The following is a 24,874-nucleotide window of genomic DNA, read 5'->3' as shown; positions in this document are numbered from 1 at the left end:
CTGTAGCCCTGTAAAGGAGAATGCCATTTCCAATATTATACAAACCCATCAACTACAATGTACATTTATTTAGATTATTTTTTTTAGTTGCACCTATTTTTAATTGTTTTAAAACAAACATTGCTGTCCCAGGTCAACTAATCATAGTTTCTAAATGAAAAAGCCATTGATGTGCTCATATAGAAGAATGTGACATGTTGACATATATGAGTACAAAGCAGCAAGCAACCTTCACTTCTTCCCCATAGGTGTCAGCAGGTTAACATGAAGTTCAGTAACACTGACATGAAAACACTGGTAACACACTGAGTGCCTCCATCTTTCCTTGTTAACCGAGAAGCTAATTTAAGTGCTGCCTTCTTGCCAGCTGTCCCAGTACTGTGAGAAGAAGGTTTGAGATCTCCTGGGAAGCTTTGTCTGAGTATCCTATCAGCAGGTATTTTAGTACCACACCAATGAATAGACAGACTACATGAAAAATGAACGTGAGTCCTGTTTAATCTTATCGAAACAAAAAGAAAATTTACTATTGAAAAAGTTTTGTTACCAATGGCCCTATATAACAGTTTCCTCATTTGTTGCACCATTGGATTCTTTGTCATACTGTTTCCAATTCACTTACACTTGGTACACTTACAACTTCAGCACCATGGACAGCAACACTTTGCCAGCAGTTGGATATTGGCTTAGTTTGTACACAGTTTTGAACAACCAGTGAAAAAATTATAATATTTCAGCTCTATTTCTTCCCACTCAGCTCAGGCAGGTCTAGAGATGACACAGCCACTGTCAAACCTGCCAGCTTTGAAGGGAAGCTCAAGTCACCTGTGGAGTGGAGATGAAGGTGGTTGCAGAAAGATAGCGATACTACATGCTGCTCCTTCAGAACAACCTGACATAAGGAAGTGTTAAAAGCCAAAAACAAAGATGAACAGGCTACTTAGTAAATTTGTTTTCTCCCTACCTGCATCTTATACCATCTGTCTGTGTATTTCTTCAGGTGGTCATTTTCCACTGATGAGAGTCCAGAAAGAGTCATTTTCTCTCTATAGGGGTTTAAGTACTGAAAAAAGCATGCACTATTACAGACATTTGGCTTGGTAATGGTTAGGATTGGGCAACTGAACAAAATTCTGTAAAGTTATGGTCAGCTCTGACTCAGAGTTGGACAAAATTTAAGAAATGAAAAAGGCGTCTCTCTCTGCGTAAGTCTGGTGTTTTTTATATTTTTCCTATTATCAACAAATCCTTTGAAAAGATAAAACATAACTGGTGACCATGAATAAGGGTGCTGTAGTATATTTTGAGTCAATCCCACATACACCATCCTGCATTTGAAAATACTCACTAGCTTAAAATAGTCCCCAACAAATGCACTATTTTCTCCTGTTTGAGCAATGTTTACTAAAAACAACAGCGCTCAGGTGTTTTAGGAAATGACTCAGCCTTTTATAAAAATCAAAGTATATATTCCTGAGCTGTTTTTAAAGATTTATGTCTTCAGTAGGAACCAATGGGCTTGGAACTGAGTGCCACAGACAGCGTAGGGAAGTCGGAAAGCATTGAGAGACTGACTAATGCATTGTTGATTTTTGTCTTTTAATGGGATTTGTTGACAGTAACAAAAATATTGAATATTGCCAGCCTTATGCTGAAAATATTTTGTCAGTCAGGCTTTACTTCAATACAATATGATTTGTGTCAAAATAGTCAATACAATCAGTATCCAGAAAACAGTGCTACTGGTAAATAGCTATTAGACAGCTGTGATGAAGCCCAGTTTTTGCCTCCTCCTTATTCCTGATTGCACACATGAGCAACCACAAACTACTATGTAGCCAATGAAAATCTTTTCTCTGTAGTACAGCTGTGTTTAAGAACATGGATCGCAATATGTACCTTCAATGTATTTTACACTTTTAATTCCTATTCAGCCATCCTTCACAGTTTTAGCGGAAGTAGGTCACATTGGATCCTGCTAATGGATAGTTGTGTGGTATCTAGAGGGTTGTGCGATTGTCTAAAGGTTTTAAAGTAACCTTGCTTTCAGTCATGTTGTCATGCTTCACACCATTAGCAGACTTCTCAGTAATCCAACTGAGTTTCCACAGCTCCGCTCTGTAATGGCTCCCACTGTAGGAGGAAATGTTTTCCAGAGAAAGGTGATGACAGAAATTGAAGTGCAAAGGGACTCTTCATTTCTGCTCTGTTCTTCATAACTTTGTGGCATTAAAAAAGGGTTTCTTACTTTCTCTCTCTTTTCATTTATTTATTAGTTTATTTGTCAGGGACACTGCAAAAAACATGTTAACAGGTTACAATAACATCATACAGATGTGCTGCATATAGGATTTCTATCCAAGGCTAATTTGCGACCCCTGTTCCTGGTTAGGCTTTTCTGCTTAAAAAGGTCATAACATATCATCATTACCAAGAGTACATTAGTTAATAGCTTTCTGGCTGTGCTGGAAAGCCAGAAAGCCTCATGAGTGTCATCTCTGGAGGATTTAACCTTACGGGACCCCACATGCCTAAACGCAAAGTTTAGGTCATAATCTGCGACATTTCTGAAAATGTCTGTTTTGCTGCTCTCAGTCTTAACTGCAATAGTGATTCAGCCTATATGCAGTTCATAAAAGCTTTATCATGTTTGTCTCTAATGCTCAATGTTTGGAGGTTTGCTTTATAGAGACTTTCTTAGATATGACACACCTCATGGCTTGTGTCACAAACTCACACGTTCTTGTTTCCAGATGGAGCTCTTTGGTCATTGTGAGATCAGTTCCACACATGCCAACCTGCAGCACCGATAGGAAGGAACATGTTGAAGTCGCCACCTACTGGCAAAGAAAGTAGTAGCTGCTGCAATTTTAACATTAACACCACAATGAGTATTACTGTTGCAGTAATTTTGTAAATTAATTTATCATTTATTTACCTTTATATTTTTGATTTACATCTGTAAATCAAGCTTGAAGATTAACAGGAAGCTTTTTTGTTGTCCATTAGACAAGCAGGCCTAACTGTAAATTTTCTGGAGAAATCAGAGGTTCACAACAGATATGTAAATTATTTAAATAACATTCAAGTATAGTCGTAGTTCAGATATTCAGCATAAAAGACGTATTATTTTCTTTTGTCTTCTTTTTCATATATCTATTTTTAACCTCTTATACTGCTCCTCTTGAGTACTGCTCTTATTTACCTCTACTGTCCCCTGGCATTTTGCAACAAAGTCACAACATTAAACAAACAAATGGATAACACCATTTCCACACAATTCATCAGTTTTCATGTAACCAGGGTTTCCCCCAAATGACTCAATTCTGGTGTTAAGTTAAAATGTAATTACTCACTCTCTCTGTTGTGACTCACTTTGATCACACGTGTCAAAATGGCAGCGGACATTTGACTCATAAATGTCATAAGCAATGTTCTGCAGGGCTGGACCCAGATCAGATCATCTTATAATTAGAAGCCAAGGTGTCACTCTGCATGGATGACAGACTTAAAGGACTGTGCTGATTCAGCATTTGTGGACATCAATTTCACAGTTTGCAATCACTTAGTTTGATTTCACTCATGGTAAAACTAAGAGTCTACAGCAATGCTAGCAGTTCTGTGAGGCTGTATTTAACCACAGCAGTACTTTGAGCTAAATGCTAACATCAACTTGCCAACATGCTCACATTGACAATGTCAGCATGCTGATGTTTAGCAGGTATAATGTTTACCATGTTCACCATCTTAGTTTAGCGTGTTAGCATGCTAATGTTTGCTAATTAGCACTAAACACAAAGCAGGAAAGATTTAATTGAAAATTAAAGACTAAAATAAAGCATTACCAAATATATAGCTGAATTTAAAAACTGGAAAGCAAACAAAATGAATAAAGTACACCCATACATTATTACAGTAACTTTATAGGTTTTATAAACATTATGAAATTATGTGGAAAGCTGCATTTGGTGAATTGTTCAAAAACAAAGCAGAGATGTTGATCCAGTCAGTCATCTTGTACGAGTGGGTATATTTTTTCAGTAAATTTGGTATGTTTGTCTGTTTTTAAACACATGAATACTGTGCGCTTGTGTTTTTGTGCATGTCTGTGTGTGTGTGTGTGTGTGCCCTTGTGTGTGTACATTTCATCGGTTGTCTCAGAGTCAGTCATAACAACAAACTCTGGTTAGTATGGGTGTTTTTGTGTAAGCATTGTAGGTGTGTGTGTGTATATATGTATATATATGTTTTGTGTGTATATGTGCGTGAGTGTGTGTCCACTCTCCTGGACATTTGTGATTACTACCTGCTTTGTGGAGAGGCTTTACTCATTAACTCTCATCACTGCTGATCTTAATGGACCAAACTGAGTAAAAATAGACAGAGAGAGAGGGCTGCAGCCTTTTAACGCCAAGCACTGTGCATGTTTGTGTGTGTGTGTGTGTGTGTGTGTGTGTGTGCTTGCTTAAGCTGAGCTCTTCCTTCTACGTTGAAAGACTCCAGTACCTCTACTGCTACATTCTTTTCTTATATATTTGTATGCATCACTAATCACTCACAACACAAAAATACTTACGCAAAGCTGTTATAAGTGCAGGTTAAGTGAAAAACCAAGTTTGTGTGCAAAATCCTGAATTACACAAAGAAATAAAAGCCTTTATAATATTCACTGAGAAAACAGTCTCACCATAAGGTCCATTTAGTTGCTGACTGGAGCTTCCAAGATGGAGTTTGCCCTGTTATCATGCATTTTTTTCTGATCACTCATTCCTCATCCATGTTGGCTTAAAGGTTCAAAGTTTATTCTTGAACTTGGCTGTTGAGAAAACAGTCTCACCTCAGGGTTGATTTATTAGCTTTATTAGCTGTTCTGTTCTTTGTGATGGTGGATATTGCTTGACCAAAAAAAACTACAGGTGCACAAAGGAAAATAAAACATCAAGCTTATAGATGTCTTAATGATGGATAGAAATGATGCCATGCGTTATGAATAAAAGTATTTTTAAAGGACAAAGATTTTCATTCCTTTTTCACCACTGTTTTCCATCATACACCCAAATTCTGACCGCTTTTTAAAAAATCTGCTAAAATCTTTAAGGGAAAGTTTATTACAACCATAGCTTTGGCCATCATTTGTATTGGTTATCATAACATTATACTCACCAAAGAAATTTCTGCAATCTTAAAGTTAGTCAGACAGGGCAAGAAACACAAGCAGTGAGACAGTCAGAGAGGTTTTAAACAAACAATTTAACCAGATTACCTAAACCCCTTTATTTGGAGGTAAATCTGAAAGGGAGTGCACACAAAATGTTATTAATAATACCTCATTGCACAGGAAAACTGTGTACAGTAGGCGAGGCAGGATTACCAAGAAAGCAAATCGGGCAATTGTCCCAGGGCCCCAGACCCTCAGAGCCCCCAAAGGCCCCATTGTCACAGACACGCCAGGTTCCACCGTCAGTCAGTCTCAGTGCACTCCATCACCAGAATACTAATCACACACACCTGCTCCCCATCAGCACCTAATCACAACCGGGATAAAGGCACACCACGCACCTCAGCCAGTTGTCTGGTCTGGTTAATGCCAAGAGGACTCTATTCTAGCGTGTTTCCCCGTCTCCATTCTACTCCAGCGTGTTTCCCCGTCTCCGTACATCATCGCCTGTGCGGGAGTTACCAACCTTCCTCATGTGTTCACCCGGTTACTGAACAGCTACCCATCCACTATCAACTAACCAGTAAGACAAAGGACAGTATCCATGGACATTATTCCTCCTATTGACACCCCATAACCTAACTTCTTACCTGCATACTGTGTTGGCTGTGCTGTATTCCAATAAACCACCATCTGTTTCCATATTGGTGTCTCCTGCTTCTCTGTCCGTAACACCCAGCTTCACTGTGTGGCAATAGTTTCTGGTAATCTGATTAATTTCACATTTGTTTGGTAATATGCACACAGTAAGGGCCTCAAACTGGCTCCCGCATTTTTTCCATAATGTAGAGGGGCCCTGTGTCAAAAGTTATAATATCATTAATATTTCAGTTGATATTGTGCTTACAGTGTGCATATACTTAAATACATTTTAATGTAAACAAATGATCACAAACTAAATTGGATAGAGGCCCCATAGTGGGTTAATAGGTCAAAGTTGAACTGGGAAGTTTGTCCATAAACTGTGATGGATGTTCACAATGGACAGTTTGGGTAGCCGTCATTTTCTCTTCTAAATAAGTCTGGCTAACATGGGACTATTGTTTTAAAACAGTTTGATCATCTGATTGCTTGCCGCAGCATCAGACTTCTTTTTAGTGATGTGGCAGCTTTTCCAGATCTCAGCATGTTACTTGGTGAGTACAGTGTTTTTGTTACTGATAGAAATGAAGGCCAAACCTACAAAAATAAAGTTGTAATAAATTATCCTGTCACAAAAAAAACACATAAAATTTCACAAATTACTGCCTATTTGTTTATTGTCCTAATAATAATTTTCCATTGAAATCCAGGAACTGTGTAGTTCTTATTGTTACATTCCTTCAAACTGATCACAAAAGACATTAAAAAGGAACCCACAAGATTTTCTGACTGTGATTTCATAGGAGAAAAGCAGAAAAAACCCCAAACCAAAAACATTTATGAACATAAAGCTGGATGTTGCTGAAAAAGAGAATTGTAAATTTTGAATGACAAATAGAAAACACATGAGCCGCCATCTTAATCCCTAAAAGCCAACTACAAGACTGCTCTCACCACAGCAGTTTACTTGGATTATTTGTTTTTTGCCTTTTTTATATTAAAAACATAAAGTCACCAGACAAGCTTCATTTTTCGCTCCTCAGCCTCAGGACTTGATTCACTTCCTGCTTCATTCTCGTTTCTCTGCATGACCTTGAGTGACAGCTTCGTTTCAGGGCTTTTACAGTTCAACTTTGGTGACATACTGCTGATTGACATGTGGAAGTCACTGCGCATCAAGATCATCAACCTGAAAAACACACACAGCTCACATGGTCCGGATGTTGCCCTGTCATACACAAACCCCCCTCCTCTATCCTTGGGCTGAAATGAGCTGTTTATGCAAAAAAGCAGAGAGTGAACTTTAAAGGATGAGAAGATAAAACACTAAGAATAGTGACAGAAAAGAGCAGAGAAGGAGGGCTGATGGGGGAAAAAGAAAGGATTAGCCCAGCTGTCACTTACACACAAAATAATTAAATAAAAAACACATTTTCTTGCCTTTCATTTACAATATTTAATCATAGGTGAGAGAATATTCTTCATTTTGTGAAATAACTTATTTCACAAACTACTGACCTGCAGCAAGTTGTTGCTCTAAATGGCTGCAAACCTGCATTTATGTTCAAGTCTCCATGGTGCACAAGTCCTGCCTGGTAAACACCTGTTTACTAACACACATACACACTGAAACACACAGATGTGGCAGCCATCTTTAATGACTTTTGCAATTAGCAGCAGGTCTGATTGTGTTGGGGATGTGTCTCTGTACAGCAGCCGGTCAATAAATCTGCCAGATAAATGACCATGAGTCGCTGAGGGAGTGAAAGGCCACAGGTTAATCAGCAGCCACCACCTGCAGTGACATCAGCAGCTCTGACGTTTTACAAAATAGTCCATTTAGTTCCGACATCATGACACTTTCTTACATGTTAAGTGTGTAGCTACTAATCTTCTCTCTTTTATATCAACACATCTGTGTCTCTTCCTCTGGCATCAGATTTGTGTTACTTTTAAGCCAACAAACGTACTGCTCGAATGACTATACATTTGAACATTTGTGGCACAAGTTGCGTTGAAAGAAGAGCACATTACTGGATTTTTACAGACAATGTATTTGATATTTGTCTATACAGTGGCCACTGTTCATTTTTTAACATATACATATTTCATAAACAACACCGATATATCTAAAATAGGCAGATTTTGTTGCCTCTGGAAAGAACCAGGCTAGCTGTTTGTCCCTGCTTTCAGTCTTTAGGCGAAGCTAACCAGTTGCTGGCTCCAGCGTCATATTGAGGAAACAAATATGAGTAGTATAGAGTAATATTGATCTACTCATCTAACTCTTGGCAAGAAAGCAAATGAGGGTATTTCCCAAAATGTAAAACTGTTCCTTTAAGACAGGTGTGTGTTATCCCAAAGAAATCAGCTGAGAACAGTGTCCCAAATCTACATATATATCTACCCTTTGAAAAAACAACCATCTTTGGCACAAAATCTAAACTGTTGTGAGTCTCCAGGCTTCAGAGGACAAATGTCATCAGTCTAGTTCCTCTAAGAAATGAGAAAGTAAAACTAGATGAAAAGGTGAGATCTGGAGCACACTGACAATTGGTGCAAGCCATTGAACTGCAAGAAAATAGAAAATAGCTCCTAAATGAAATGCTCACAACAAATCTGTGGATTATCTTGATTAACTGAGTCATGATTTCTGGAAAGAGACATTATTGTTGATTTTTTCAAATCTATTTTTTGGCGCTTTAAGCACCACAAACCGAGTGCCATATAGTCCCATTATATTCGTAAAAGGCAGACATCTCCAAGAGACAAGACAAGAGAGTGATATTGATCTTCTGATTTAACTCTTCACCAGAAAGCGAATAAAGTGTATTTCCCAAAATATCAAACTATGTATAAATAAATCAATTCTGTTGGCAAACGGTAAATGGTCTGTACTTATATAGCGCCTTTCTAGTCTTTTCTGACTACTCAAAGCGCTTCAACTACATATCACATTCACCCATTCACACACATTCAAACACTGATGGAAGGTGCCATCAGTTCAAAGAAAAGTTCAACTGGAAACAAGTGAAAGTACCAACCCTAACCCATAAAATTGAAAAACTAAACAATAGGTCATACCGTATTTTATGGTGAGCTCCAACAAGCCCACACCTGGAGTGCTACATCCGGCTGAACAGAGATAATTTCCATGCAAGAGCTGACACAGGAATGAAAGTTGACTGATGTTTACATGCGTCATCACAACAAAATACACACATACACACACACATAGCAACTCAACTGTAAGAGAGAGAGAGACGAGAGACAAATAGGTCATCCTGCAAATGTCAGAGGTAACTATCTAATGTCAGTGATGCTATTTACAGTTTCATAACTCTCCTAAACAAGTGATGACTGATTCAAGCAAACTTCTTTTTTAAAAGGAAAACTAGCAGAGGCTATTTTTATCCTGTGAGGAATTTATCAAAGGCTGGTGAGTGTTTGTTTTGAATGGGTGTTTTCCCAGAGCTCCAGTTCATATTCTCAGTGATGAAAAATTATTTTATCATGCAAAAGGTCTTTCTTTTCTCTCTCTCATAATCGAAGCAAACTGATAATAAACTGGCAAGTATGAGAAACATGTTTTGGTATGAAAAATCACAAGTTGGTAGGATTTCAAGTGCTACTCATAAGGCATTAGGAATCATTATAAAGTACAACAAAAGCACACTGTGAGTGCATGACAACTACTATAGTAAGAGAGTAATATATTAGTGCTTCCCAGCAGTATATAACAATAATTGCTAATGATATAATAAATTAAATGAATGTTACCTGGACCCAGATGAGGGGCAGAAAATGGATGGATGGATTAACCAATTAAAAATTATTTAAAAAGATTAATTCATTTAAATTTATTTCAGTTTTTGCTAAAATCGACAGCCCACTATAAGTCTACAAGCTTCCTTGCTGCTGTTACTAGCAGTAGTGACAGTGTTTGTTACAGCCTCCTGTGCACAGGCTTAACGTGTATAACGTCTCCCAACAGCCTAACTATACTGTAACATCATGGCCTACAGCAGGCAAGAGAAAATATTTCAGACTTTTGCCAGTTAAATTCAAGACTTTTTAATACCTTCCATGGTCTTTTTGGAAGAAACTGAATTCAATGCTTTTCAAGGCCTGCAGAAATACCCTGACTTAAAGTTCCTAGTATGGATCAAGTTTCCTACATTTCCCATGATGCAACTGCTGTGAAACATCATTTTAATCACTCAAGCTGCGATATGAATCTGTCAGAGTGCAGCTAAGAACCTCTTTTTTTCTGCAATAATAGTATATATATGATACAGAGAATACATTGGAAACGTTTCCATATTTTAAGTTTCTGTTGAATCCTATTTATTATGAGATTTGTTTATTCATCATTTTATTTATGTATTTGACTAATTATTGTAAGTGAAAATGTCTGTGTTGTTTCTATGGCTGGACAGAACATGATATTGGTTGTTGTAGTCTGTGGCTGTAATATAAAGTCAGCTTACCTTTAGCTCATTTATTGATTTTCAGAAAAAAGGCTGTGAGATGCAAAACAAGAAAGCCATAGCAGGGAGAGACTCCGTCCCTGATGAGTACAGTTAATCTTATGAGGAGCTTGATAGGGAGGAAACAATGCTGCCCTCTGGTGAAGAAAATCATGATATGACAGGCTGAAATGCCAGATGGTCTGAGTCTTAGTTTTTCTTCATTCATATTAGAAGCAAAAACCCGGCTTTGCCAGACACCAATGCTGTTTCTATTTGCAAAACAACAAATATAGGCTCCAACAGGTTGATCTCTTTCTACAATAATCAAAATCACAGGCCTGTGTCTAAAAAGAAAATACTGTAACAAAGTACTCAACCTATTCACAACCTTCTTTTTCAACACAATGTTCACAAGTTCAAACCTGCATCCACCTGTAGTGGTGATAAACAAAACTAAAATATTTTAGGCAGCCTGTTTACTGCTCCATATCTCACCTGTCATCCACATCACACATACTATAATATTCTCTCTGATCAGACACCTTAAATACTGTCAAATTGTTTGTGTGACAAATGCAGCCTTGGCATGACTACAGCGATGCTATCAGAGACCATGACATTTGATTTTGTAAAACGCCACACTGAACTAAAAGGTCTCGCTTTCATTGAGGAAGACTACGGGTAATGCATTTCGGTTTTCTTTGATTATTTATGCATTTTCAAATAACCCATCATCAGGTCAGTTTTCCAATTGACTTCCTTTTCCCAACTGGGAATAAAGTTTGTACCATTTCTGAAAATATACAGTATTTTAAACTGTAGTGGTAAAGTACTAAAGAGATTTGTCCCTTCTTATTGTAAAATGAAACATTTCTAACTGTACTGCCTAAAGCGACTGATGGATGCACTGGTCAAACTGAAGTTGAGCCTGCAGTCAGCTCTGGGATAAATGTAGCATCGAAGAATCACAAAAACACAAGATATGTTTTATGAAACATCTATTTACAGGAAATACAAATACAGTAAATATGAACATTTAAAGACCTCCTGAGGATCAACATTTATTTTTAAAAAAATTATACAAAACTATTTAAAAGTGATTATATAGATATAAACATCCATTTCATTTTAAAACAAAATAAAAACTGTACAATTTAAATCGCATCAGTCTGCATTGCTCTCTTTTTTTGGCATCAGATATGTTTGTCGCTCACAGACGACAACAGTTTTAGCCAGATAACACTTTCTGGTTGATTGTGATTGAAGTGCTTCAGTCCATTGATTCAGTAAGGTAGAGCCGAAGTTCAGCATGTAACAGCTTGTATAAAACCTTTCCCAGCTGTCCGAGCTTTGGAAGGAGCCAAATGGAAAACGCTGTTAGTCCAGAGAAGGATGATCCGCCCAGTTAAAACAGTCAGTGAATAAAACCTCAGTAAAGCACCGTCACAGGCGCCTGATGTTCTTCTTGCTGCGAGCGCTGCCTGGTACGATCAGGGCCGTCTTGGAGGGGAAGTGGGGTCGGGGCTGCACCACTCTGCAGGGGGTCGAGCCGTGGAAGGCCCCCTGGCAGTGGGTGCAGAAGTCGAAGAGACAGCTGGGGCGCGTGCACTTGGCCCTTTGAGCCTCGGCAAAATGTGTTGCTGGCGAGCCGCAAAGCTTGCAGGGACGCAGAGACTCGTGCTGCTTCAAACTGCTGGCGGCCTGGACAGAAGAACAAATAAATAAATAAATAAATAAATAAATAACCACACATGCAAATTTAAAAGCTAGAGCTAAAATGAAATGTACATTAATGCATTTTCCATAACGTAAATGTGACTTCCTTGCCATTGTATGCACAAGCAATTTCACACCACAGCTCCTATTAGCAGCTTTCACTGCGTGACACCCCTAATATGCCTTTATACTAGGGCTGCAACCATCAATCGAGTAATAGATCGATAGAAAACTAATGAACAAGTGAAAATAGTTGCTTAAGTCATCTTTCAATTAAAAAACGCTCAACATTTGATGGTTCTAGGTTCTCAAATGTGAGAATTTGCTGCTTTTTTTTTTATATATTACATTAAAAGTGAATATCTTTGGGTTTTGGACTGTTGGCCACACATTTTTGCCATTTTTCACTGTTTTCTGATGTTTTAAAGACCAAAGGGCCAACTGGGAAAAAGTAATTAGCAGATTAAATTAATAATGAAAATAATCGTTGGTCGCTGCCCTAATTTATACACGAACACTCACCTGCATGTATTCTTTGAAGCGTGTACATTGGGAATCGGGCATGCCGGACTTCTGAGAGGGAGCCGTCCGCCTGTTGACCCTGAAGCTATGGGTGGATGAGGAAGAGGAGTGTGAAGATGATGATGGAGTGCTTGAGGAGGCCAGGGTCTGCATGCAGGACAGTACGACCCTGGACACAGCCACATCTCTTGTCAGACCGCGACCGCTTTGGCTCAGAGAGCTCTTTGACGCCTAAAAACAATAAAAAAATATAGGTAACACATTAGAACATGAAAGACACATGGAATAAGTTTCAGACACACGTTTAGTATTTCAAAGTTTTTTAACCAAGTATGCCTTCACATCCTGTACATAGGCTGTAACTTCATACAGTGTTGTGCTTTTCTCCCTTTCTTTGCCTTAATTTAAGTTGTAAAGTATATGTATACTGTATATATGTGGACACTTTGTTTTTCATGCTGTGGATTTTCTTTTGACATATTCTTCATGTCGTTTCATATTACCATCTTGGGCAGAAATTTTTGAGTATCATTTATGTCCCAGTATCATTTCAAAACATGGTGTGTGTGGCTTCAGGTATGTGACATCACACAATGCATGTAAAGATCAGACACAGTATACTTCCTCTGTATGTATGAAGGGTGTGGTGCCGGTAAGATGCAAAGAGTTTAATGCTTGACAAGAATCCCACAGATGGCCAGAGGCATCAAAACGCAAAATTCTTGTACCACTCAGCTTATCATTCTTTAGAGTGACCGCACTTCTGTGGGTTTGTTTGCGTTTCCTCACCCTGAATGCCGACTCGGCTCTTTCACACCTGCTCCGAGATGCTGCATCCTCACAGATGATCCTCCTCCATGTCCTGCTCACTTTCTTACAGCTGCGAAGAGCGAAAAGGTAAACACATGTTAAATACAGACATGAAAAAAATCCTGAAAATTTCTGACAAATAATTAAATTTCCCACTAAACTTTTAAGCAGACTGATAAAACACAACTCGCTGCCTTTAACACCCTTGAAACAGAATCAAAATTGCACGTTGGCCATTCCTTGCGAGTGTGAACCCTCTCTCCACATAGTGAAGCATTTGTAGTTTACCTAATGAGGTCCATATCTCCCAGCAGGGCCAGGATGTTTGTCAGGATGCTTCTCATGTTCCTGGACAGCAGCGATGAAAACACGTCGACATACTCCCGGCCCATCTGCCCTCCGATCACCCGATCCAAAAGATGATCCTCTGCTACCTTTGAGATGATGCTCCAGTCATACCTGAGACAGGAAAACAATTGTAATTCAGTTATTAACTTTAGTACAACTAAAACAGGGAATCAAACTTGAACTTGGTTGTGGCGGCGCTACACTGCCCCGAGAGTTATCCAGTGAAATGGGACCCCAAATTTCTCTCAAGTATGTCTGCCAGTGTTTATTCTGGTGGGATTTGTTAATATTTTCCCAAGGGAAATTATGGATGTGTGTGGTTTATGGTTCCATTGACTATAGGACAATTATGGAAAACACAATCTAAAAAACAAAATTCCCACTCCCTTTTACAATTGTTATATTGTTAAGATATCCCACAGGCAGAAAGATGTTGCACTGATGGTGACCAATAACTGATATGTGCACATGCAACTATTTTACGAGAAGTAAAAGCTTTTGTTGCCAGCTATAAAGTCACAATATGAGAAAGTATTCCTACTTCTTATTCTTCTGATAGCTTTTGGCAAGCTCTTCACACACAGCCCGCTGGAAATCTAGTATAGGCAAGTTGGGGCCGTTGTGATGGTTGGATGGGGTGGATGACAGCGAGTATGTCACCGTTCTCCTCCTAGGACGACCCACGGGAGTCGAAGCTGCCACCAGAGACACTGGACGGTTTGTCCTCCCTTGACATTTGGAGGGAGAATTCTTTGGCGATATTGTCTTTTCTTGATGAGTAGCAGAAGGCAGTAGGGGTGCTGTGGGTTTTCCCTGGATTTGGTCATTCTCTTCATCCCCATGGTGATCATCAATCTGACTGGTGTGCAGAGACAGATAGCCACTGTCCTCAAACCCTTCATCCAGAGTCCGGTCATTCTCCCCACTGGTGCTGTATTCCTTGTTATGGACTGCTTTGATGTTGTTGTTGTTGAGAGCGAACACTGAAGTCACTCCTGCAGGTGGACACTGAGGTTTGATGAGGGTGGGCTCTTTCACTGGGGAAGCTTTGAGGTGAAGCGTCTTAGACTCTGCAGATGCCACAGCAGCAGAGCTTTTCTCCATTTTGTTGGCCCTGGTAGCCTCGTAGCGAGGGCATTTCATGATGACTGTCTTACAGTGAAACATAAACACTGTGCAGTATGTAGATTTCTGGATAAAGGAGACACATCAGGAGGTTATGTTAGGTTTTAAATATTGAATGTGATTGTCAAGCCAGCCGAATGGCATCTCGCATGCAAGTCAACTTAGCTAGCTAGCTTAACTTACCGCTAATCAAAGGTAACTTGTAAGTTGCTTGACATGAAAGAAAGAAATAACATTGATATACTGCTACTGAACTGTTACAATAAACTTTGAGTATAGTTAAAAACTCTCCCCAATATTTTTCAAAATCGAAATTGATTTTGGCGCGATGTAGATTTGGCGGAAAGGTAGCAGTGACGTGAAGATACTCAGACATGGGACTGCGGTTTGCAGTCTTTAAATGCATATGTTCAGTTTGTGCTTTTTTGTTTAAATTCCCCTTGGGATATGATCTGTTGTACATTAACTGGTGAATGCTTCGTGTCAAATAACCTCATTTACTGATCTGCATTTAACGTTACGCGCGTACAGGGGAGGGGGGGCTATGGGAAGTAGCCTGTGATTTAGAAGCTAGTTTGCCAGTTCTTATGCAACTACATACAGATCTCAAACTATTAATTTAATACTAACGCCAAATATAATATGAAATTCAGCATAGTTTCGGCTCGTATTGTTAGTTGACAGTTAAATACCCAAGCCAGTTAATCGACTAACAGCTAACTAACCCAGCTCGGTTAGTACCCCGGATAGCTAACGTTGCTGACAGAACATTATAATACTTGTAGATTACCATTATCAGGCTGGAGGATATTTATTGAAGCCTCTTACCTTAAGCTTGTTGATATCGTTATCCAAAGCGGACTTGCTTCCCTCGTTTTAGCCGCTGAGCTAACTTTCCCCCTCTACCCAAATAAAATGCTCCACAAATGAAAATCCGCCAGTTGCTGCTTCTTATTTGAAATCCGTGCGCAAAAGGCGCAAACCAATCGCAGCGAAGCGGGTTTGTGTCCCTTTAAACCATCAACCAATGGGAGCTGAGATTTGAACATGTTGGTGTGGTGATGTCAGCGCGTAGTCGACGTGGTCTCACTGGTATTTCCCACCGGACGTGAAACACAGATGATAATGGCATCTCCACCATCGTTACAGTGCTTATAGCCTACATAAACTAGGGGAAACCTTCAGCACTGAAGTGTTTAAAGTTAGCAAACCTCAGCCGAATTGAATATTAGGCTACACCGTAATATAAGCAGGGATATTGTAGAGGTAGTCGACGGTAAACATTAAGAAATCAAAACAATATTTCTATAGCTTAATATTGCTGAGGGAGTGCATGATCAATATACATATTTTTCACATGTGAAATACATTTTAACCTCTAGATAGCAAGCGTATGATAGTTTCAAACAGTGCACACTCTTCACTAGTTTTATGTTCCTTAAAGTGGCTATAATTTATGTTTTTATACTATCAAAATCAAATAATGTGAAAGGGGTTACTCCGTGATGAACCTATAGAGAATTATCATTTTAATTTGCAGCTCCCCGGCTTTATGGGGTTTTATAACGAGTTTCAGCTCATTGTTTAGCTGCCCAGTCCTAAACATGCAGATTTAACATTGTTGCAAATGTTGTAAGTTAGAAAACTGCTACATATTGCCTCTGCTTTTTTATTAAGTCTCTGAAAAGGCATAAAGATACATAGTAACAATGTAGCTTTGATGTAGATAAGAGTATGTTAAAAGGTATAAGAACCTAAATAGCACAGTGTCATACTCAGTGTATTGTACATATGTATCATGCAAGAAATACCACATTTCTCACATATAGCCCTGTTTCAGGTTGCATCATACTGTTCAGCAGACACTGAAATCCAAGAAGGTCATTTAGCCTTATTGGTGTACCAGTAACTGAGGTAATTAGAATTGGAAGAGAGTAAAATCCTTTTTTCAATTCTGTGAGAAATCCCACTGTTTGAAAAAAATTAGCTAAACGACTGGTCATTCACAGGACAGTTCAGTTCACACCCCTTCCTGGAATGTGTGAAGTGGCTCTTTCATTGAAACCAGACGGGGGGGAGGAGGTTGGGGAATGTGGTAACGTAGTTTAGATACTGTACCTCATTTGTTTCTCTTTAAACTTTTATTGTATGGTCTTTATGTTGTGCATTACAGGTAAAGACAACTTCATTAAAAGAGGTATTTTCAATATGTTGATATTCAGTGTAGCACAGTGAAATAGGGCGACAAAAGTAGAACAGCTGAAAGGGGAAATGAGAAAACTATAGAGGCCAGTGACAGACAGAAACACAAAAGGTGTGAAGTTTTATGTAAGGGTGGGGAGGGGGCACCTTCTGAGTCCTGACGCTTAACATCTTAGTGCATAATGCTAATTAAAATGATCCCAGCGTCAAGCCTATTTTCAATTCAATTAACAATTCCACAAAATCATTTCAATTACAACTACAGGACAGTACAGGCAAAGTGGGCAACTGTCCCTGAAAGCCTCAGGTTCACTCCCTCATAACATCATTACCTTATCCAGAGGCCTTGTCTTGTACAAGGGCCCTTGACATTGAAGTTACTGTAACTCCTGAGCTTGGTTAATACCTGCAATTAATAGGTAAATTGAGGCACAGGGGCTTCAGTGATGAGGCCACAACAGTCAGTGTGGGTTATCTGCCATACCGGCTATTTATTAAGCACATTTACTAAAACTGAGAGAATACAACTCCGAGAAGAAAACGAAGAGGACAGACAGTCGTACCACAGCCGGGAAGCCAACCACCCACTGATGGAGCGCTGGGAGTATTCTGCCTCTGAAAAATAAAAACATGCAAAAACACACTTCAAATAAAAAACACCACACTATTGAGATGTGCCAACAAAACCATATCACCATTAAAGTGAGTAAACTTCCTGCATCCCAACCACACCTGTGACTGGAGGCCATCACCAGCTGCAGTACTAGAAACAAAGGGAGAATTAAAACCCTACACAATATAAAACACTAAAATGAACACTAAAAACTCTAAGATAAATAACACTAATACTAAAATAATACCAAAAGAAACAGCATTCAGTGCTCTGCCTGTAAAAAAAAACAGAGCATTGTTACATTTCCGCAAGGTAACCATTGATAATTTGCAATACTAAATTATTACATTACCTCTCCACCAGCTGACAGTCAGTATCTCTTTTCAGATTTTCTGCCTACAATAAAAGTAATGACAGACCCACTATAACACAATGATAAAAAAAACAATACCTCAGGGTGCTTGCACCCCTACAGTACCCAAACAATGAACATACTAAAATTAATATAAAACATAGTTAATAATAAAACCCACAGATTTGTCTTACCAGAGCCACAAGTAGGCTATACAGGCTCAGCCATATGGAGAGAGCACATACAGCCCCATAGTCTTGAGTGTGGGAACAGCCTGCAGTCTACACACCTGCTGGCTATGAGCCCACTTATTAGTTTGTGCCTCTCATCTGATTGGCTAATGCCCCCTGCATGGTTCCTGGTGTCCCTGTGCTACATTACCAAAAGCATAGACACACAACAAACCTGTGGCAGTTAGTACAGGTTATGGATGACATATAATGTTGCGTGAGGTGTGGTCTGCAGTTTGAAATAGGAGGCATACACCCTGTCAATGATGCTCTGTAAATTCATTAAATAAATCTCTACAATATAATTTATGGCCCTATCTTTTTTCAATGTATCTTTACTTACGCATTCGCGTATATTTAACTATCTGAGTCTGAGAGGGCTTTTTATTTTGTTGCAAATAGGAATAATCATGAGTTGGAGGGAACCATAACAATCTGTAGCCTGTTGTAATTTTGTCTGCAGAAGAAGATGTCCTGTCCACTGCGCATGCGTGTCACATCCAATATGTCTGCGCCCTACAGCAAGTGGTGGTAAAGGAACAATATTTTTTATAACAAGCATTAACAACCGGTTGTTAGACAGTTTTTAGACAATTTATGGCTGAAACCTGTTTGGTTATAACCTCACCGATGCTTTCGATAATAAATCTAACGGAGGCATTCGACCTTTTGTTAATTGATTTCAAGATCACGTATAATGAGTGGTTACTTTCTCGAATGCTCTTGTGTTGTTTTGTAGGTTGACATCCAGCCCTTAATCGCAACTACACATGCTGGCAGTCCACTTATTTCACAGGCTTTTTAAATTCCAAATGAAATGATCAGGTTGGGTTGTGGTAGTCGTCTTCCGCAGAAATACCGTGTACCACTAATTGTGGTTGTTGGCGACGTAAACCTTTTACAATTGAAATTTAATCAAAATAAAGCACTGCTTTTGTAATACATGCACGCCGAATTCAAGAATGTCTTCGTTGGATACAGAATATCTCTTAATATAGCAATTATAGGGGATTCTATTTTTATTAGAAATAAAAACATATACAATCCTAAAACTTTTGAATGAAATTTGGCCGAATGTTCCTTCCGGACTAGAGAGGAGCATGTACCAAAGCCAAGTTGTATTGGTATCTGTTTTTTTTCTGCCACACAGTGAATCTTCCAAACAAATCTGCTAATATAATGGCTTATAGAAGAGCTGTAAACCTTCTTCTGAGAGGAAAAGAGTGTGTCTTTAGTCTGTGGATACCTCGTTTTCAAAATTCACCAAATGCCATCAGCCAAAGTGTTAGATTTCATGAACACGCCAATAATCACAGTGGCAGAACTACAAGAACTCTTCACACCAGTACACCATTGATGGTGGCCAAGTTACTGTCGGTGGATGAGCTTTTTGCCAAGAGGTCTCTGCAGGAATACTTGAAGAAGATGGAGACAGAGTACAGTGAATGTTTGAGAGCAGTCAACAACAGTGTGACGGAGGAGCAGTGCAGTGAGGACGAACTGAAGGCCAAGAGGACCAAAGTGTCCCTGCTGGCTCCTCTTATCCAGAGCATCAGAGAGCTGGACACCAAACAAAAAGAGATCGCGGAGACTGAGACGCTCCTGAAAGGTGCGTCAATAGTTTGAATAAGGGTATTTGGTCGAAAATCTCTCATTTCCACAATTCTAATTCCACAGTTTTCATCAATCTGCGGGAACATTACCCTCGTTCATGGGTACTGACGTAAGAAGTGTTTACACCTGTGCTTAATTCAAGGTTCTGTTTAAAAACTAGATTGGAAGCACACATGGAAAATCTATCTAAACACTAAATTTAAATACTCAGTGCTTCTGTTTCAACTACGATGGTCTTTGTCAGTCAGTAAGGAAAGAGAGGAGTAAAGGAGCAGTGGGCAGACCGGATTCAAACACTGCTATTATTGTTGGTGTAGGCAGTTATGGATAAAATCCTCTATCACTGTATATGTAATTGTGACATATATATATATGGATACTACTGTATGAACATTTTGATAAAATTTCTGATGCTAGACACATTTATATTGTGTCAATGTATAAATCGTCATATCACAACTCAGTTTGCTGTATGTTTTTCCTCAAAGATGAAGACCCAGCCCTGCGAGAACTGGCGGAGCTGGAAAGAGAAGGCTGTCTGCAAGATATTCAGCATTTTAGACAAAAGGTAGAACTGTAAAATTTCATTTTTGCGACAAGCTGCTGCAGTATAAAGTTTCATCAGAACTAATGTTAAATCATGAGCTACCTAAAGATGTTTCCATTTGCTGTTTTTTTTGTTCCTGTACTTGTTGCACTTCAGATATTCAGTTCTTCACACATCACATCTATCTTGTTTATCTTTCTGTCAAATCATCCTGTTTCACCAATCAGATCTTGGATCTGTTGATCCCTGAGGAGGAGGCAGATCTGAGCGACCTCGTCCTGGAGGTTACAGCCGGTGTCGGGGGTCAGGAGGCCATGCTGTTCACTGCTGAGGTCTGTTTATTATTTTAAACTGCAATAATAAATATAATAAATACATTTCATAATTTTTAGACAAAAATAAAATTTTGGAACTCATGTAAATTGGTAATTGCAACAAACCAGAAAGGAATATTTTTCATTTTTAAGTCTTGGGAATGCCCCTACTTACAGAAACACCATATGATTTTACATCGGGACATCAGCAGGAACCTCAGAATGAATAAAGAAGGATTGAAGAAGTGGCGAGGAGAGAGGGCTCATAATGAAGCAACAACAATAAGAAACCTTACAACATCTGTGTATTTACATGCCGACTTCTCCTCTGAAGGTGTTTGACATGTACCAGAGCTACGCTCAGCACCACGGCTGGTCCTTCGACATCCTGGAGCACATGACCAGTGAAATAGGTCAGTTTCCTCAAAGCATAACAAACAATTTTCCAACACATTTCTTTTTTTTCACCTCCATTGTATTGGGGTATCATAGTGGTTGATATATTAAAACCTTAAGCAAATAAAACTGAAACTGGCTCAATTTGTGGCTTTTTGACTTCAGGCAAACTGACCTCTTATGTATGCAACTGTCATGTAAACACTGGGCTATAGTCTAATTAAGGACAAAATTGGGCTCAGGATAACTCTGTTATGAATGAAGAGTGAGTGACCAGATGTTATCTGGTGTTTATATATATATATATATATATATATATATATATATATATATATATATATATATATATATATATATATATATATATATATATATATATATATATATATATATATATATATATATATATATATATATATATATATATATATATATATATATATATATATATATATAAGAAGGATGGTGAGTGACAGTGGAAAAAACACACCTTTTTGTGATTCAATTAGTGACTAAAAGTAGGGACGGGTGATTTTGACATTACAACCACTATTACTACTACTACACCACATCAAACACAAGGGGGAGCCCTTCCTATGCCACAGACTTGGAGTGGCCACTGAGGTATGCCCATGTATAATGTCAGAAAAAGAGACAGCGGAAGCACTTTTGAGGAAAGGTTAAGATTTAAACAGACACTGAAATAGACACTATTAAAGTCCCTCTCTTTGATGTGAACATTTTGAAATAACTCCATGTCATTGCCGCCAGTCGGCAGGAACATTCTAGAATTTGTTCTCATACAAGATAGATTTACTGATAATTTTACAACACAGGGTTGTATAATGAGATTTTGTTTTGTAGTTCCCTTTATGCTACTCAAAAATACATACAGTAGATCAGTGAATAAATGATAAGTCTCAGAAATAATAAGTCATAGAAATTCTCATTGCTCACCTGTGACCAGGTGGACTACGTCACGCCTCGGCCAGCATCAGCGGCCCTCAGAGCTACAAGAGGATGAAGTTTGAGGCTGGAGTCCATCGAGTTCAGAGGGTTCCCAAGACTGAAAAACAGGGCAGAATGCACACCAGCACCATGACTGTGGCTGTACTGCCCCAACCCACTGAGGTACCGCTTGACGGACGGATGCACAAACACAAACAGCGTGTTCATCTCGGTTGTTTTCCTTCTTGCTGTTAAAACAACCCAGATCTTCTACAGGAATGATTACAGATCAATTAAAAAAACAGTCGGAGAGCATCTTGTTTCCTTAATATGATGCATTTCCTGTTGAAATGGGATGTTGGATGGAAATGATTCCGAATAGGTAGAGAAAGTTAGTTTGTTATGATGGGAGGACTGAAGCGAAAGCACTCTTCCAAAATCTGTGAGGTTTTATTGTTTATATTTCAGCCTGCTCGTGTAGTATTTTGATATCAAAATAGAAAAATGCAAATTTTGTATTTTTGGCATTTATTGCTTAATCTGTTTGTATTATGAATATCATGGAAACAAACTGCAAAAATATGAAAAGTCTTTTTATTTTGGCGTGACTTAGTGAAGTTTTACCTAATTTGTTCTCATTTTAGTGCCTCTTTTAGCTGTTTTTCCATTTCTCATTGGTTTTTAACAGTTTGTTCTTCTGCTCTCCAGCTGTTAATTTAGATGTAAGTAAATTGTATAATAATATAAATAAGTAAATTAAGTTTTGTGTGTCCTTGTCAGATATCTTTCACAATAAACCCGAAGGACCTCAGGATAGACACTAAGAGAGCGAGTGGAGCTGGAGGTCAACATGTCAACACCACAGACAGTGCAGTCAGAATAGTCCATCTGCCGACAGGTAAACTCCTTGTGTTGTAATATATTTTACAGTTTAGCTTAGTAAACAGTGGGGCATGAACAGACAGGGGTTGCAGGGCTACTCTTAGTCCATCCCCAAATGGAAAAACATTTTTAGCCTTTGTTGGACTTATTTCTACTTTACACTGAACTCCTTGCTTGATGTCGTCGTCAGTTCACTTTCAGCAAAACAAAAAATGTCCGAGGCGTTGTTTTAGTAATGAGTTATAAGACTGTTGTTTCTTCACAATATGAGGTTCTATTGCTATAAGTAGTTTTTGGAACAGTCATATGTGTAACAATCAAAGTTAGTTTAAGTAAGGTTTTAGTGCTGTCTGTCTACATGGGTCTGTCTTTCTCTTAAGAGTAGTTATGAAATGAGTACAAGTGCGTGGGACGTCCACATAAGAATAGTACTTTAATACTTGTGTGTGTTCATTAGGCGTGGTTGCAGAGTGCCAGCAGGAACGGTCCCAGTTGAAGAACAGGGAGAAGGCCATGAAGGCTCTGAGAGCAAAACTGTACAGCATGAAGCTAGAAGAGGAGACCAGCATACGCTACAACCAGCGTAAAATACAGGTGAGATACATACAGTATAATATAAAATACACATGTGACAAGTAACCCTCTTTTCAAAATATTGATAACGCTTACCTAACCAGCCAAACAAGTAAATGAATACTCTATAAAAAGCTCCACACATTTGAATGTTCCAGTGATTTTGTAGAATAAACAATGCAAAATAAAGGCAGCAAGACCAAAATGATGCATGAAAAATATATGTAAAACATACAGTACAATATGAATACAGCAATGGAACTTTTTTATTGTTTTACACACTTAAATACATAAATCAACCCCCCGGATCAAAGCTTTACCCATTCTTCTTCTTCCCCCTCTTCTTTCTCCTCCTCCAGATTGGCACCAAAGGCAGATCAGAGAAGATTCGAACCTACAACTTTGCCCAGGACCGTATAACAGACCACCGGATCGGCCTGACGGTGCACGACATCAAGAGCTTCCTGCTGGGAGAGGATCTGCTGGACGAGATGAACTCCTCGCTACAGGAGTTCTCCAATCAGGAGACGCTTGTGGAACTGCTGGGAGAAAACAACCAGGAGGGCTCATGACTTTGGCTCAGAGGAACATGGATTCTGATGGAATGGAAACTTCTTGCTACATGTTTTAGCAAAGCGCTAACACTGTAATGTTGGCCTTTCCTACTCTGCTTCAAATTCTGCTGGAAAAAAACTGATGAAAAGCACCATGATGGAATATAAGGGTGTCCAAGTCTTAATGCTTCTGCCCATCAAGAGTAAAAAACAAAAATAAGCAGACATTTTAACTTCCATACTCATGTCCAGGAATGACAAGCAATGTCAGCACAAACATAAAAGTGGCTAATAAAATGACTCAACTATGGAGTGATCATAAAGTCTTGTACTTGAACATGAGCTGTAATAATACTGACTCATTAGTTTCTACCAACACCAGAGTTTCTTGTCACATTTATTCAGCAGCAGCATTGCCTCTCTGATGCTGGAACGTTTCTAGGGCTGCACGGATGCTCTGCTATTTATTTAACTGATATTGAGCTTTTATTGAAAATTGACAGCATTCGCAAATGTCTTTTTCCAAATATTCAGTCAGTAACAGTATGTGTTTTGTTAAGTAATTATTTATTCAAAATCAGTGGTGTGGTGCTGCCCTACCTTGAAGAGCTGCAAACTCATGTACACTCTATGGCCAAAAGTATGTGGACACTGTAATAAAGCGGACAGCCAAACTCACACTCACGTGATTGTTTTACATTTCATTCCAAAACAATCTCAGAATCATCAGAATCAGAAATACTTTATTGAAGTATGAATAAATATCTATAAACGGAATATTAAACTGAAAACAGTATATTTCACAGGAGTATTAAACAGAGAATATTGCACAATTATTTCAAGTATTGCAGTGATG

General features: G+C 38.7%; 2 protein-coding genes and 1 long non-coding RNA gene across 3 annotated transcripts; 1 reads left to right on the top strand and 2 right to left on the bottom strand.

Moving 5' to 3' along the window:
• Positions 1-11,253: 11,253 nt before the first annotated feature.
• Positions 11,254-15,786, bottom strand: fbxo5 (F-box protein 5). The gene is made up of 6 exons (XM_044215536.1): positions 15,622-15,786; positions 14,210-14,859; positions 13,609-13,779; positions 13,300-13,390; positions 12,511-12,741; positions 11,254-11,973 (listed from the first exon to the last, which is right to left on the bottom strand). The coding sequence occupies exons 2-6, from the start codon at positions 14,833-14,835 to the stop codon at positions 11,716-11,718; spliced, it is 1,377 nt and encodes a 458-aa protein (XP_044071471.1). The 5' UTR covers positions 14,836-14,859; positions 15,622-15,786; the 3' UTR covers positions 11,254-11,715.
• A 1,674-nt stretch (positions 15,787-17,460) lies between these two features.
• On the bottom strand, positions 17,461-18,264 carry LOC122884559. The gene is made up of 5 exons (XR_006379916.1): positions 18,155-18,264; positions 17,961-18,004; positions 17,856-17,882; positions 17,728-17,758; positions 17,461-17,610 (listed from the first exon to the last, which is right to left on the bottom strand). It is a non-coding gene; the product is annotated as an uncharacterized LOC122884559 (long non-coding RNA).
• A 385-nt stretch (positions 18,265-18,649) lies between these two features.
• Positions 18,650-24,698, top strand: mtrf1l (mitochondrial translational release factor 1-like). Its single transcript, XM_044215044.1, has 9 exons — positions 18,650-18,721; positions 18,930-19,799; positions 20,293-20,372; positions 20,579-20,683; positions 21,000-21,078; positions 22,029-22,192; positions 22,790-22,907; positions 23,349-23,485; positions 23,824-24,698. The coding sequence occupies exons 2-9, from the start codon at positions 19,370-19,372 to the stop codon at positions 24,034-24,036; spliced, it is 1,326 nt and encodes a 441-aa protein (XP_044070979.1). The 5' UTR covers positions 18,650-18,721; positions 18,930-19,369; the 3' UTR covers positions 24,037-24,698.
• Positions 24,699-24,874: the final 176 nt, after the last annotated feature.

Source organism: Siniperca chuatsi, linkage group LG11 (genome assembly GCF_020085105.1).
Source record: "Siniperca chuatsi isolate FFG_IHB_CAS linkage group LG11, ASM2008510v1, whole genome shotgun sequence".
NCBI lineage: Eukaryota > Metazoa > Chordata > Actinopteri > Centrarchiformes > Sinipercidae > Siniperca > Siniperca chuatsi.
The sequence above is the reverse complement of the archived record's forward strand: the minus strand, read 5'-3'. Positions and strand labels throughout refer to the sequence as shown.

Coding starts and splice junctions, on each gene's coding strand:
- fbxo5 (XM_044215536.1), bottom strand. CDS start 14,835: ATGTTTCACTGTAAGACAGTCATCATGAAATGCCCTCGCTACGAGGCT. Junction 13,780..14,209: donor AGCTATCAGAAGAATAAGAA/GTAGGAATACTT, acceptor TTCCTGTCTCAG/GTATGACTGGAGCATCATCT. Junction 13,391..13,608: donor GGAGATATGGACCTCATTAG/GTAAACTACAAA, acceptor CGCTCTTCGCAG/CTGTAAGAAAGTGAGCAGGA.
- mtrf1l (XM_044215044.1), top strand. CDS start 19,370: ATGGCTTATAGAAGAGCTGTAAACCTTCTTCTGAGAGGAAAAGAGTGT. Junction 20,684..20,999: donor CCATGCTGTTCACTGCTGAG/GTCTGTTTATTA, acceptor TCTCCTCTGAAG/GTGTTTGACATGTACCAGAG. Junction 23,486..23,823: donor ACAACCAGCGTAAAATACAG/GTGAGATACATA, acceptor CTCCTCCTCCAG/ATTGGCACCAAAGGCAGATC.